General features: G+C 40.9%; 3 protein-coding genes and 1 non-coding gene across 13 annotated transcripts; 2 read left to right on the top strand and 2 right to left on the bottom strand.

Annotated features, from left to right (window-relative positions):
- Positions 1-20: 20 nt before the first annotated feature.
- On the top strand, positions 21-92 carry trnae-cuc (transfer RNA glutamic acid (anticodon CUC)). The gene has a single exon. It is a non-coding gene; the product is annotated as a tRNA-Glu (tRNA).
- Positions 93-405: 313 nt separating this feature from the next.
- Positions 406-4,101, bottom strand: LOC114859253 (tumor protein D54-like). 8 transcript variants are annotated; one of them, XM_029157252.3, is made up of 9 exons: positions 3,875-4,101; positions 3,279-3,412; positions 3,037-3,185; positions 2,733-2,780; positions 2,250-2,351; positions 1,460-1,486; positions 1,053-1,088; positions 901-949; positions 406-807 (listed from the first exon to the last, which is right to left on the bottom strand). In XM_029157252.3, the coding sequence occupies exons 1-9, from the start codon at positions 4,005-4,007 to the stop codon at positions 784-786; spliced, it is 702 nt and encodes a 233-aa protein (XP_029013085.1). In that variant the 5' UTR covers positions 4,008-4,101; the 3' UTR covers positions 406-783. The 8 variants fall into 8 exon arrangements, with proteins under 8 accessions (XP_029013085.1, XP_029013086.1, XP_029013081.1 ...); XM_029157253.3 differs by having other exon boundaries at positions 1,053-1,085; positions 3,875-4,100; XM_029157248.3 differs by having other exon boundaries at positions 406-812; positions 3,875-4,097.
- Positions 4,102-4,706: 605 nt separating this feature from the next.
- Positions 4,707-9,811, bottom strand: LOC114858558 (dnaJ homolog subfamily C member 5-like). 2 transcript variants are annotated; one of them, XM_029155933.3, is made up of 5 exons: positions 9,652-9,811; positions 7,728-7,856; positions 7,422-7,635; positions 7,149-7,320; positions 4,707-7,068 (listed from the first exon to the last, which is right to left on the bottom strand). In XM_029155933.3, the coding sequence occupies exons 2-5, from the start codon at positions 7,835-7,837 to the stop codon at positions 6,947-6,949; spliced, it is 618 nt and encodes a 205-aa protein (XP_029011766.1). In that variant the 5' UTR covers positions 7,838-7,856; positions 9,652-9,811; the 3' UTR covers positions 4,707-6,946. The 2 variants fall into 2 exon arrangements, with proteins under 2 accessions (XP_029011766.1, XP_029011767.1); XM_029155934.3 differs by having other exon boundaries at positions 4,707-7,050.
- A 1,060-nt stretch (positions 9,812-10,871) lies between these two features.
- Positions 10,872-14,026, top strand: LOC114858557 (glucose-induced degradation protein 8-B homolog). Of its 2 annotated transcripts, XR_008695076.1 has the most exons (6): positions 10,872-11,077; positions 11,398-11,525; positions 11,607-11,803; positions 12,078-12,275; positions 12,654-12,902; positions 13,143-14,026. XR_008695076.1 is itself a non-coding variant. In XM_029155931.3 (5 exons), the coding sequence occupies exons 2-5, from the start codon at positions 11,405-11,407 to the stop codon at positions 12,825-12,827; spliced, it is 690 nt and encodes a 229-aa protein (XP_029011764.1). In that variant the 5' UTR covers positions 10,872-11,077; positions 11,398-11,404; the 3' UTR covers positions 12,828-14,026. The 2 variants fall into 2 exon arrangements, 1 of the variants encoding a protein (XP_029011764.1); XM_029155931.3 differs by having other exon boundaries at positions 12,654-14,026.
- Positions 14,027-14,109: the final 83 nt, after the last annotated feature.

The following is a 14,109-nucleotide window of genomic DNA, read 5'->3' as shown; positions in this document are numbered from 1 at the left end:
GCATTCACTGGTCCCAAGTTTCCCTGGTGGTCTAGTGGTTAGGATTCGGCGCTCTCACCGCCGCGGCCCGGGTTCGATTCCCGGTCAGGGAACATTACTTTTGTAAATTATGCCTGACTTCAAGTGTTTTTGTTCTAATCTTCAGAAGACTAAATAAGTTTCCTGACACACATCAGTGTTTTTAATTTAGAGTTAAGGCTACTGGTATTTAAAAATGTCTATCGTATACATTATTGAAGACGCCGTTCCAAAGATAAAAACACCCGTTCTTTGTTAAAGACCTTTTGATTGCTTCTAACGCCACCCAATGGCGACATACTGAATACACGCAATGCTTGTGCCTTGCCTTTACAGACTCAAGAAAATAGTGAATTTGATTTACTTACGTGACCATTAATGACAAAAAACATTCAATTGACTTTAATTGAAAAAAACTTAAAGTACAAAAATACTTTTTATTGTAAGTTTCTGTTTTGTAAATGTCACAATTAATGTCATTGAATGCATGTTAATTATAGCTTCAGTACATTTTTATGCCAAAATATTAATGAATTCAAATATTACAGTAAATATCACCTAGGTGTTTTAGGTTAAAATAAGTCTACATTAAAAGCGTAAAACATTCTATTGGTCATTTTGTGTTAACTAATGGAGGAACAGTAATAGTAGACATACACACATAAAAGGAAAAAATATATTTTTGCAAAACAAAATCCTTACTGTGTTATGTTTTTTTATGTGCTGTGACGTGCAAATCGTCTGTCAAACCCAGCTGTGTCTCCATTATTTGTCATTCCTCCAGTCACCCTATCCTTCATGAAACATAGAGAAAGCAAGTCAATAATACTCACTCAATACAAACACTCTGTATATTGTATGTGTGTGACATAATAAACTCACCTTCACGTTACTGGCCATTCCCTCAAAAGATCTGAATGTAGAAGAATGTCTATAGAGAAGTGTGGAAATACATTTGCTTTATTAATTGTTCGATCTATTACACAAATGCAATAATAAGCACTGAATACACATAAACAAGCGTTGTGTTTTACCTCATGCTTGGGACACTTATGGTGTGGTTTAGTCTGCTGAGAAAAAGAAAGAGTGGTTAAAACAGTTCCTGGTAAAGACACAAACCTTTGATAGGTACAATGAATATGATACCAGTGTATACTCAGGCTATAATGCAGATGCCTGCGTGCTGTTCCTATTTTGCTTGACGTGTATGACCAGATTATGTAACTGAGACCATACTCTGTGGCTGACAGAGGTCTCTCCCTTCTTATCATTTGTAATTATCACCATCTGATATTCCTTTTAGACAAATGAAAACTCATCTCATGTGCTTTCTGTAGTCTAGATTTACAGTAGTTTGGTTAACTGCATAACCCTGCTAACTGCGCACACACACACTGGATGATTCAGCATCACAACACTGAGCTCAGCTCACAGGTCTTACCGTGGGGGGCTTGGAAGAGGAAGAGCTCTGTTGAGTTTGCAGCATGAAGATAAAGACAGACACACGCATAACGTCACACCAGCTGCTGTATCTACACGGATGAGTGCAGCAACAGATTCAACAGCTGCTGCTCATGTCCAGGTGGACTGGCATGATTGGATTATGGGTTTCTAACTGGCTAAATAAAAAAGCCTCTGAAAAAGTAAGCACTCCAAGTTCCAATACCTGTGTCAATATGTTGTCATCCTCAAAATGCAGCATTTATGCGTTTTACTGGCTTTGACAATGTGTTTGTTCATGTACATTTAAAAGAATATAGACAGACTTGTGCAAAATATATCTAATTTGGTATCTAAATTGCTGCATTGCTGAAAAAACAGACATTAATTATTGTCCTCAGATATTACAGATTGTAAGTATAGTGGCAGCCGTCTGTCTTTCTCACAGGTTGACCATTTTTCATAACACCGTTATCTCATTTCTACATTAATTAACCAAAGTCCAGAAGATCAGGTAACACTATTAACTGCCATTGTTCTTTAGGAACACAAAGTGAGTTTGGTGTTTTTTTACATTCTATATGAACCACTTGCTCAAGCTTGTTTCATCTTTTAATTATGGCTTGTTAGGCCTATTAAGGAATTGAGCAATTCTGCCATCAGTTAATCACACAAAATGCTTTTTTTTTCAAAAAGAAAACATGTGCACGATTTATTGTGAACAATTAAGTCTGCACAGTTGAAGCCTGTTTGCAAGTTAGGCGAGGACACTAAGCCAATTATAAGGTTACCTCATCTCTGCCAGTCTTCTGGTGATGCCCACACCCACATTGGACAAGGCAGAAGATGTCACGTGGCCTGCGTGAGAGAGAATCTCCTGTGTCCTCATATATCTACACATACATGCAAAAAGAAGTAGCACAAACAGGACATGAATTGGCAAAGATTATAATACGACCAAAATATATCATATCTGATGATAATCAAATGGGAGAGTAAATACACAGAAAAATGTTCACAGAATATAAATATCTAACAATGAGCTTGTAATATCCATGTACTGGGTACTGTAGCATGTACCGCACTTCAGGTCATTGTTTGTAAAAACTCTCTTTGTACTAAGTCAGGCTGTAATTCTATTAACAGGGTGTCAATCCTACTTGACCTGTAAAATCGCATCACATGTTCCCTAGAAAAGGTCTCTCTTTAGCATGAGAGGATAAAACACAATAAAATCCAATGTTTTTATTTTTTAGAATACGACACACACTTACACACTGGAGTGTTTGATGTCATCCAGGGTGGCTGACGCTGTGAGATACCTGAAACAGGAGAAGAACATTTACCAGTGTTCCCTCCGACTTAAGACAAAGATCAGGACAGTCAGTTGTTAAAGTCTTTCTCGAGGTTACATAACTCTGTCACACTAAGACGTGCATGACAAAGATTGTACTAGTGCAGTGGAGGATGCGTCATCATGCAAACAGTGGGATATATAGAGACATTTTTAATCTAGTGTGACTATGTAATACTGTGTGTCTAAACAAGTATCATTAATGAGAAAGCAAGTACACTCACGGAGTGGAGGTCTGGACATCTTGCCAGCCCCTGCACAGGTTTTGTTTGACGTTACTGAGGGGACTCATGCCCAGCTGTCTCCTGATTTCCGCTGCATACTGTTCTTTAGCCAAAAGCACCTGTCGCAAAGTCTGAATCTCATCTTCCATCTATGTAAAGAAACAAATAAGGGTTGATTTAACAGAAATGACAGAACATGCTATTAAGTTTTTTCAACTATCCCAAAAATCACCTGTCATCACCTTTGCAAGCTCAGTCCGCAGATTGTCTATGTCCTCTTCTGTGAGATCTGAGGGCGAGCATTCATCAGGGAATGGCGAGCTTCCATTTCTTGTTATCCTTGAGAAATTCATGGATGTTGAAGCCCCAACAAACCCTGAAGATGAATCAAGGAAAAGTAAAAAATAGGTAATAGATCAGTCAACATATTTAGGTGATGCTCATAGTCCTGGTTAGAGACCCACAACGTAAATAAAGAAGTACTGGCAATGTTAACCAAACAGACCGATAAATAAATTAGTGCGTTTTCCTGCTTAATAATGATTTACTAGTGTCCAGCGAGTCGAATACGTTAAGAAATGCACTTTATTAATAATTGAATACCATTAGTGTGAGCTGTCCGTGGTGCTGAAGCCTGTCCGTTTGTTAGCTTGAACTGAAGCTAACTGCTAACAGCTAAGGTTACCTGTTGCACACGCAGCTAACGGTAGCTAACTTTGCAGACAGTAGCATAAGTGTTCCGACGACACAGCGGCTACACACAGAAAGCAGCCAGACGTCAGTGGACAGTCGCACGGGAGCACCCACGCTCCTGTGGAGGGGTGTGAGGGCGTCTTACCGGGTCGATTCATCGCTGCCATGTTCGCCTCGCACTGTTCACAGCAGCTGGTGGCCGCTTGTCTCCATGAGCTCAAGTGAGAAGCGAGCAGTGACGATCGCTGCTCACTGAGACTATTATCACACGCGCGCATGCGCGCGCACGCACACCCATGGTTGCTGCGTCATAACTGCTTATAAAAAACTCTCCTCGAAGCTTAGAATGCGCCTAACTGACGGTTCTGACAATTAACTTTGACTGCAGTAGCAACGACAAGGATGAACTCACAAATGAAGCGGACGAACAGATAGTTGGGAGCTGCCGTTTGCAATTAGTCTCCCTCTGCTGGAAAACACACCATTAACCTTCAAGTTATTCTGTCTTATCTTTAGTTCATATTTTATCGTATACTCAGTCAGCACAGAATTAAACTTTACAGAATTTTTCCTCAAATATCATTCTACCTGTTACCTATTATAATACATACACCTGCAGAGTAATAAATAGACAAGTGTGTGTATTGTCACAAAGTAATGCAGTTATCTGTGACATTAACATGATTCAGAATAATATATATGTACAGTATATGTGTGTGAGTAATATTATATATAATAAAATTATAGTTAATTATATAGATAGTCTTTTAAAATAAATTGCTAAATAAACATTTAGCATTTTCAGGTTTGATTGCAGATCTGGGTAATACGTCTGTGCTCCTTAGGATACGCTATTTACAGTAATTACCTACTGAAAAAGCAAGTAGCAAGTAAAAAACTCCCCCAATTACAAATTAAAAGTTTAACATTCAGTAACATTTTATCCTTATGTGAATGACGTCGATGGACACAAGTCAAAATGTTCAGGAACATTTATTCAACAACAGCTAATCAGATCAATGATCCACTTGTTTTCGTCCAGACACACATTTACCATGCTACAACATAAATTTTAAGGTTTATACTTTATATGGGCTGAGTGTATGTACAAGCAACCGTAACCAGTAGACCATTCCTTGCAAAAGTTAATGGTTACAATACAACACCATACCAGGTAAAATTAAAGCCAATCATCATTTGAATCAAGACAAAGTATGAAATAAATTAAACTCCAAAAATGCATCATATAACCATTTCACTATAGTTACACTATGATTTTCCATCATTTCCTGATCATTGATCCATTATATATATATTTTTTAAACACAATGCATTCAACTTAGAACATTTACAATAGCATTTTTCAGTATTTCAATGAAAAAGCCATGACAGGTACATCTAGGTTTCATCAAGGATTACAGGAAACGTCATACAAGGGCCACAGAGGTCAACATCCATACTTTTAATAGCTGGGGTGGGCAACAGGAGCTCACCACTGTAAACCTTTTTTAACATATTATGAGTAGTTATGAAACTGACAGAGTGGAACAAAACTGTTCATGGCAATTTATGGCATCTTGCAAATGTGTGGCAATATATGAAGATTCCATAAGTATGAAAACCTAGAGTTATTTTACTCTGTGCTGCCTGTAGTATTGGCTCACATATAAGATTTGTCTATGAGTTTCTTACTCTACATCGGTTCAAAAAAAAGTCAACAATGATAAACGATCACAGCATTGGACAAATAGTGAGAGTTGTCAGACTTCGCTCGAAACACAAGAACACAAAGAACAGGATGAAATTACCCTTCCTCCTTACGCTAGCACATCCCCATGTGGATCTTCTAAAGTATGATTTAATTCTCAAAGTAACTCTTGTTTTTTTATGCACATCACATTAACTATTTAACATATTCAACACAGCTTAAAGTTAAAAACGTATCACGCTCTGAACCTGGGTTGCTGATGACAGAGATCTGCTGTTTCTACCTTCTAAAATCTCTGATCAGAGGTAACAGGAAAACCTGCAGCTCCTTGGCTTCATATAGCACAAAATCAGTCAACATTACAGCAATAATTACATCAAATGAATGTTCCTCAGTCTCAATATGGTATGTTTAAAAATATAGTAAAGCATAAATAGGAGTAGAAAAGGAAAAAGACAACAGCAGCTCAGGATACAGTTCCTATAACTGAGACACTCAAATAAAATGAATACAAATCAAACAAATTCTCCTAAATATTAACTATCAATGTTGTGAATTTATGAGTCAAATTATAAACTTCTTCTAATAAATTGTATACAGCTGCTGATATGAAAAAAACTGCCTAGGATGAAAAGTATCACTTCAGAAATTATGAGTTACATTGAGACTAACTGTCATGGCAACCGATTCAGTGCTGCTGAGAAGAGAGGAGAAGTAGTTTGTGTTTTACAAGGATGAGCTGAAATAAAACTGTATGGCAGAAGAAAGAAAAAGCCAATAATGATTAAAAATTAACGTCAAACTGTTACATCAGTAGGCATTTATGAAAATAAAGCTCTGCGCCTTAACCACCTTCTTGGTGCACATTAAACACTCAGGGAGCACATTAAAGATGGACACAGTGCCAAAGACACAAGATGACGGCCGGTGGTATTTGCAAACCAGAAAATAAAAACGGTTCCAATATATGATCACTCTCTTCTTCAGGGTTTATTGACACCATCACCCAACAAATGCATCTTTACTCAGCACCTCCCTGAGCCATGGCTCTGCTGTCTTTCTGCATTAAACATCATGTAAACTTCAGCCCCTCCTAGTGAACCATATTTATATGAACACGCGCACATACTTATGCAAAGTAACAATGTGGAGAGGAGGACATTTCAGAGACCACGTTTTATGAACAGTGCATGCTAGATCATGATGCAAAATATGGGAGAGGGGGAGCGGGGCAGGCGACCTGTGTGGTTAAAGGCCAAGAGATACAAAAGAAGAAATAGGGAAATAAATTAATAGTTTCTATTTTTTCTCATACTAGGGGAAATAAGTGGTGGACCAATCAGGGAGGGGTGGAAGGGATTAGTTCCTTTCATGGGCCATGCTTACTAGTCCCTCTCCACATGGAGGCTGTTTGGAAGCGGAAAGATGGATCAGCCCCTTCTTTCATCTCATGGAGGTGGAGCAGGGAAGCAGGCAGGGCCGCAGGCCAGGATTGGTGGAAACGGAGCATTAGTTGAAGCCGGTGTCAGTGTGGTAGGAGTGGTGCCCATCCGATGTTAACTGAGTCGTCTCTGTTGCTGAAGGTTGCAGAACTATAGGGTCACCCCCAGCCTCTGTTTGACAAACAGTAACTACAGATTCAACACTGGCTGCATACAAGTCTCTGACGAAATTCACAATGGCGGAGACGTCACAGGCCGTTCGGTCTCACCTCTCTCGTCGGACTGCAGCTGAGCCTCCAGGTCCTCGGGGGAGACGTAGAAGTCCTGATCCTGGCCCTCCCGGGGTCGTGGTTTACATCTTCCACAGCAGCAGTTACAGCAGCAACACAGGCAGCAGCAGAAGTAGCAGCCAGTGGCCAGGCCGCAGAACACGAACAGCGCCTGCAGGCAACCAGATTAATGGGAGGACGACAGATCAGATGGAGCGAGGGAGAGGTGGTACAACCAAACCACGCAAATGGGTAATAATCCCTGGGTCTTACCTTTGCCCACCAGCTGGAAAGGACAAAGTACGTGTTGACGTTCTCTTCTCCAAACTGCTCAGCCACATACAGACCCAGAGAACCGTACTTGTCGTAAATGTTGCGCTTTGTGGGGTCGTTCAGAATGGCGTGAGCGTTGTTTATCTCCTTGAACTTGTCTGCTGCCTCTGGATTGTCGGGATTCTTGTCAGGGTGGAATTTCAGCGCGAGTTTCCTGTGTGGAGCAAGAAGAGAAACGAGGGTCGGACAGAAATGAGCGCCTTCACAGTGCTGCCGATCATTCCGCGTTAATCACGTGAGCCTCACCTGTAAGATCTCTTGATATCATCCGTTGTGGCCACTTTGTCAACTCCCAGAACGTGGTAGAGAGACTCTCCAGCGGTGGACAGAGAGCGTTGCCTCTGATGCTCAGCCATGATGCCTCGCGTCTACGGGCTGGGCACACAAACAGAAACGCAGGGTTTGGGCTACATGTCATGCTTCACAGGCAAACCTATGGGACCAGACCTACTTTGTTAAAACAGCCGGTTTATCATGACATCCATCTGCCCACAAGCCACCAGCCCTTTATCTGAACGACGCCTGTTTGATATAAATCTTGCTGTGTCCCTTCAGGTACTGTAACAGTCGCTCCAGTCCCACTTTATAAATACTAACTGTCCTGTTCATGTTATGTGATTAAAGCCCAGCTCAGAATAATATGGACCAAAAAGCCATGAAACTGCTTCTCTCTCTTTCTATTTATTTAGTATTTAGCTCAAAGACTACATATATAATATAGGCCCTGATGTACAACGTCAAAGAGAGGGGAAGTAAACCTATTCAATTTAAGGCTACTTTCATAAGCAAACCTATAAAATATGTCTTTTTGTCTAATGACTCCACATGTGAAAGAACTGTCTAACTAGGAACCGAACAAAAAAATAAATAGAAAGTGAGATGGGGAAAGGATACAAGAGGATCAGTGGACTTGTGAGCATAAGCTGAAACCCTGTTGCTGCAGCGGTTATGAGGTTTACTGTAGAAAGAGCTATAGTACCAATAACAGATGGTGCAGTGGTCACTGTCGACAACCGGCACAATTTACATGACCACAAACCAGATGGTAAGTTCATCTGACTCGATTCAAGTTTTATTCGTGGCAACTGGTACCTCAGTGTCAGATCAGACAACGTGAGGGACATTCCATGGAGTCAACCTTCGTCACACAGCGCAAAACTGCGAGATTAAGCGTTAATGAGAATCAAAAAGGAAGCCCGATGAATGTTGCTCTGTAAAAAAAAACCCAACAAATTAATCTGGATCAGAGGGAGTCTGGCACGTTTGCTTTGGACCTGGCCGGCAGTGACTGCAGAGAGCTGACCGTAAAACACCAAGGTGGCAGTGTGCTGATACAGGCTCGCATGAGTACACAACGTGCATGAGAGATGGCATTCGCAGATAGGCACCAACAATAGGCACCGAATGACTGTATCACCAAATACTGGAAGAAGAACGAGCCAGGTCCCGTCAACGCCTCCATGTGGTTTTAAAAAAGCCCCTAATGCAAAGAGGAGCTGTGCAATTCAGTCAATTCTATTTGTGTAGCGCCGGCTCACAAAAAATATACAACCCTCTGCTCCATTTTCTTAAAAACAACCGCAACAACGTGCAATCACTCAGCATTTCAGTGACATCACGCAGGGTGCAGTGTGTTTTGTAAATTGCCCTGCACACTATTAACTGTGACATCTTGGCACGACCACCGACTGCCTGTGCTGCTCGTAGTAAATCCGTAGCTGACATTCGTGCAGTGAAGGATTCTGCTGGAGAGCGAGGCTGGGGCCTTTACAGACGATGCTGCAAGCAGCAAAGGGATCGAGACGACCCCAAGAATACATCTGCCTCCAAGTGGGTGTCATCGTGACACAATTGAATGGCCACGGGTCCGTCTGACGCCTATTTCAACATTCTCACCACAGACTCGTACTTAAGCGTCTATGTTACGATCCGCATCCAGTTCCGATCCGTCCGTGAGAAGGATTAGACTGTGTGAATGAGAGGCTACGAGCATAATCTCAGTGGCAGCATCAGCAGTGGCACCGTGCTATAACGCACAGCATCCATGTTGGTTTGCTTCCCGGGCCTGTTCTTGATGCAAGACAGGGATGAATAGTCAGCAGTAATTCCCGAGCGCGTGCGGCGATGGATGGAGATGCGATAAATGATCGGCACGCAGCGGAGCGCTCACCTTTCAGTCGGCTCTGGTGCGCTGCAAAAATAACGATCCCAGCACGTTAGGAGTGGAGACTGTTTGGCGTGACTATGGCTGCATCTCGCACGTACCCGGACCCTCGCTGGCTCCCACTACACAACCATGGACAGCTGCAGCACTACGCTGACTCCGCCCACAGCGCCATGGCGACGCGACGTGCGCGTGCACGCACGGGCTGGGCTGAGGAGGAGGAGGGGGGGGGGTGCAAAGGCGCTTTCTACAGTTCAAGTTCTTCTTATCTACAAAGCAAGTAATCTATAAACACTTTTAGTTATGTTTATTTCGCAAGAATATTCTTTGAATAAATGAAGGGGCTAATAACTGCGCATGCGTCTCAGATCGTTTAATATTGTATGCTTTGATTTGGTAACTTTCTACCAAACCCTCAGATAAGGGCTTGCATTGCAGCTCTAAATTTATTATATCTAATTATAATTTAGTCCAACCTTGCTAACAGGATTTTAGGTTAGTTTTTGCTCATGTACTGTAACTCAGGGATATAAGAACAGAGGGTGTTCCATATTTTCCACATCATAAAGCCACATTAGGCAAATTTGTAATTTCTGATTGTTGTGATTTGTAATGTAAAACCTAATATTACAAATATTTTTTAACTCCTTCCACATTAGATATTGGGTTGTTAGATAGTTCATAAAAACATTTGTCCTAGATGCTTATGTTATATCTAATTTTTGAATAATTGATGAGCACCACATTACAACTAGTTAAATACTCCACTGGGATGTTTTATGTTGTTGAGTAACAATATAAAACACCACTTTCCAGACTGAGCCTGAGGCTCGAAGGCCTGCTCAGCAGTCGCCCCAGTGGAACAGACTGTAGGAGGCTGATGGTCCCAACAGAACCCTGATCGCAGCATCATGGAGTGATTATGGTCTGACGTAGGTCCTCTATAGCTTGGAAAACCAATCAAGTACAAGTGAATCAATAATAATGTAAAGGCATAAATTTAACTATGCATAGAACATATATTCTGATTCTGATATATTGGACTTTTCTTTTGTTTAGTCCACACTATAATGAAGATAGCCAATCAACTAAGCATTGCAGTGACAGATTAGGTTTGTATAGGTTTATATAAAACCACACATTGTAACCTCTCACTATAAGCTACCTGCTCCCTGCGCCGACACGAACTGTTCCTTGGCAACCGTGACGTCACCGTCCGTACCAATCGAAGAGCTCTCAGGAGTGGCGTTCCTATCGCGAGGTTATCACATTAGCTTGGTTAGTTAGCTAACCTCGAAAAGCTTGATTGTGTTCTCGCATTTTACCTTTTTTTAAATCCCTTTAAAGCACCGTGAGGAGAGTCCGTTGCTGCTTGATTATCGTGTTGTAACGTCTGCGGGAGAAGAAAATCACCGGGCCTTGTATTTGCACGGTAGGTTGTGTTAACGCGCAGTCTGCTAACTAGCCAGGGATGTTGCCCAGGAGGAAATAGGTTTGTTTTGGGAGCCGCTAAGAATTTCAAAATTCTGTTTTGCTCACTTCAGCAAGCGTTTAACCCCAATCTCAATTTAAAAAAAATAGCGTGTATGTAACGTTGATCCGAGTCGTGTGTAGCGTGTGTGATCTGTGCTTGTGTTCAATTGTTGAAACGCGTCTCTGCACGATTGTAACGCTGCTGTTCATGTAGATACTAAGTGTGACCAAGCTGTGTCAGTCTTGCTCACGCTTTCCAACGGATTCATGACTTTTCAGGACCCCAATGATGAGTTATGCTGAAAAGCCTGAAGACATCACAAAAGAGGAGTGGATGGACAAATTAAACAATGTTCACATACAGAGGGCGGATATGAATCGACTTATTATGAATTACCTGGTGACAGGTGAGGCAACCGGCATGTAGACTGTGACTAGTCAACTGATTATTTACGTTCATAAGACTGATCTGCTTTTAATATTTCAAGAGGGTTTCAAAGAGGCGGCGGAGAAGTTCCGGATTGAGTCTGGTATTGAGCCGAGTGTGGACCTGGACTCTCTAGATGAAAGAATAAAGATCCGAGAGATGATCCTGAAGGGGCAGATACAGGATGCTATTGCACTCATCAACAGCCTACACCCAGAGCTGCTGGACACTAATCGATACTTGTATTTTCATCTGCAGGTACGTTTGTCTTCAATGGTCTGTGGTTTGGATTTGATGTGTACATCTGTGAATTAACGCCTGAGTATTGTTACTGGTAGGGGTTGAGATTTACAGCAAATGCACTGATGTTTAAGTGTGATTACCTACATAACTTATAGGCCTATATATGCAACTTCCCAGCAGTTTTACTACATAATAATATAAAGTTCTTTGTCCTCGTTTATGTCTGAAAATATTGGCTGATGAAGGCTGATCTTCAAGATTCAATATGTGTACTTTATTGTAATTGCAGCAGCAGCATTTGATTGAGTTAATCAGGCTAAGGGAGACTGAGTCAGCGCTGGAGTTTGCGCAGACACAACTGGCCGAGCAGGGGGAGGAGAGCCGAGAGTGTTTGACAGAGATGGAGAGAACACTAGCCCTTCTGGCCTTTGACAACCCAGAAGAGTCACCGTTCGGGGATCTTCTCAACATGATGCAGCGGCAGAAGGTCAGAACTCGCCTGTTATTCTGTCTCATTTCACAATATAACGTCCACTGCTGAATCTAAACAAACGCGAGGAATGAGCAGTGCATTGCTGTGGTTACAAAAAGGTCTGGTGTAAATATGGGCAATAAAACATCTGCAACACAGCTATAGTCTGAAATTGTGGACACATTTTAGTTTTTGAAATAATGCTGAAATAACATCTACTATCATGTGGGTGGTCTCCTGATTGTAGACGTCTGATTGGACGTCCATCTTGGTCGATCAATGCTTGAGAAGAGAAATGGTGATTTCTCCTAAATATGCATATTTGTACCAAAGTTAAGGTAGACATCATGTAATTGTATACTTCTCACTCTGACACATATTCTTGATATTCAGGTGTGGAGTGAGGTGAACCAAGCTGTGCTGGACTATGAAAACAGGGAGTCGACACCCAAACTGGCTAAACTGTTGAAGTTACTGCTGTGGGCACAGAATGAGCTGGACCAGAAGAAGGTGAAATATCCCAAAATGACTGACCTTAGCACAGGAACTATTGAGGACCCCAAGTGAACAGAACATCCAAGAACAATCATCTCTTCAATGTCCCCTTAATTTATAATCAGTCAGTGACTGTGTGACAACCAAGTAAGTCATATGTATAAACAAATGCTACAGTGTTTTTTTTTCATGTTTCATTCTTGAAAAGTAAAATTTAACCCATTGTGCAAAGTGTAAATTAATATAAGTGACAGAAATTATTTAAATACTAGTTCTGGATTCTGAGATATCTTGGATCTAGAAGACAGCAAAATTTAAATTTTATATTTTGTCTTTCTAAATCTTAAGCCAGTAGTATTATTTATTGTAACATGTTTTGCTCACCAGGTCATTGATGGCCTAGAATGAGAGATGTTGGTGTAAATGAGTAAGGAAAGTTTTGGGGTGTGGCGCAAACCTCAACACAGGATGGAGAGAACTACAGCTGTAATGCGTAACCCACTGCAGAGGTGGTCCATTCTTAAATATGCTTCAATTTAAACATCTTGCACAAATGTGATTTTAGTTCAGTTTAAAGAAACAAGTTACCTTTTCCTTATTTTATTAATTTTTAGTGCAGAATCTTAGGCTATTGGCTATTCAATCAACCACTTGGTTACTTCTTTGATATTTTATTGTATCTATACAATATAAGATTATGTGAAGAACTGCTGCGTAAATGTAATTTCAGACTTTTCTGAGCTGACTCCCTGTGCAAATCTAATGTACCAACAACCCTCCCAGTAAAATGTGCCAGCCTTAGGATGCGTGTTTGAACGGGCTGCTCAGTAGAGGAAATGCTAATGAACGTGGATAGGCTGCCAGAACTTGTTATGCATGGCTGGATTCTACAGTATACATTTTCATGTTTAAATTTTATTCTGACTCTCATTTTTTTTCCATTAACGGTAAACTTATGTAACCTGCCATATAACCTGCAGTCTAGTTTCCACTTTTAAAGCTCTTTAGTATTTTCACTTTAAATGCATGCAAGTTTTTTTTTCTTCTTTAAGGGGGGGAAGGTTTCTGTGCTTGTTTATTTTTTCTTACTTTTATAAAATGATGCTGCTACTGTAGTTGTTCATCCTTGGTTTCTTTTCAGGTATTGTCCTTCTAGGTTTTGGCTTTAACAAATACTGAGACCCAGAGAACTTGCATCCCTTTTATTATCAGACATTTTTATTATCAGATTTGCAGATACTAAAATAAACAAAACTTTTGTGAATCATAAATGACCTGGTTGTTTACTTTGTTCATGTTGCTGAATGGAAACGCATTTATGGGGAAAGAAATGTTTCAAGCATTTGCTTTTACA

This window comes from Betta splendens, chromosome 7 (genome assembly GCF_900634795.4).
Source record: "Betta splendens chromosome 7, fBetSpl5.4, whole genome shotgun sequence".
Lineage (NCBI taxonomy): Eukaryota > Metazoa > Chordata > Actinopteri > Anabantiformes > Osphronemidae > Betta > Betta splendens.
Note: the sequence above shows the minus strand (reverse complement) of the source record. Positions and strands in the feature narration are given on the sequence as shown.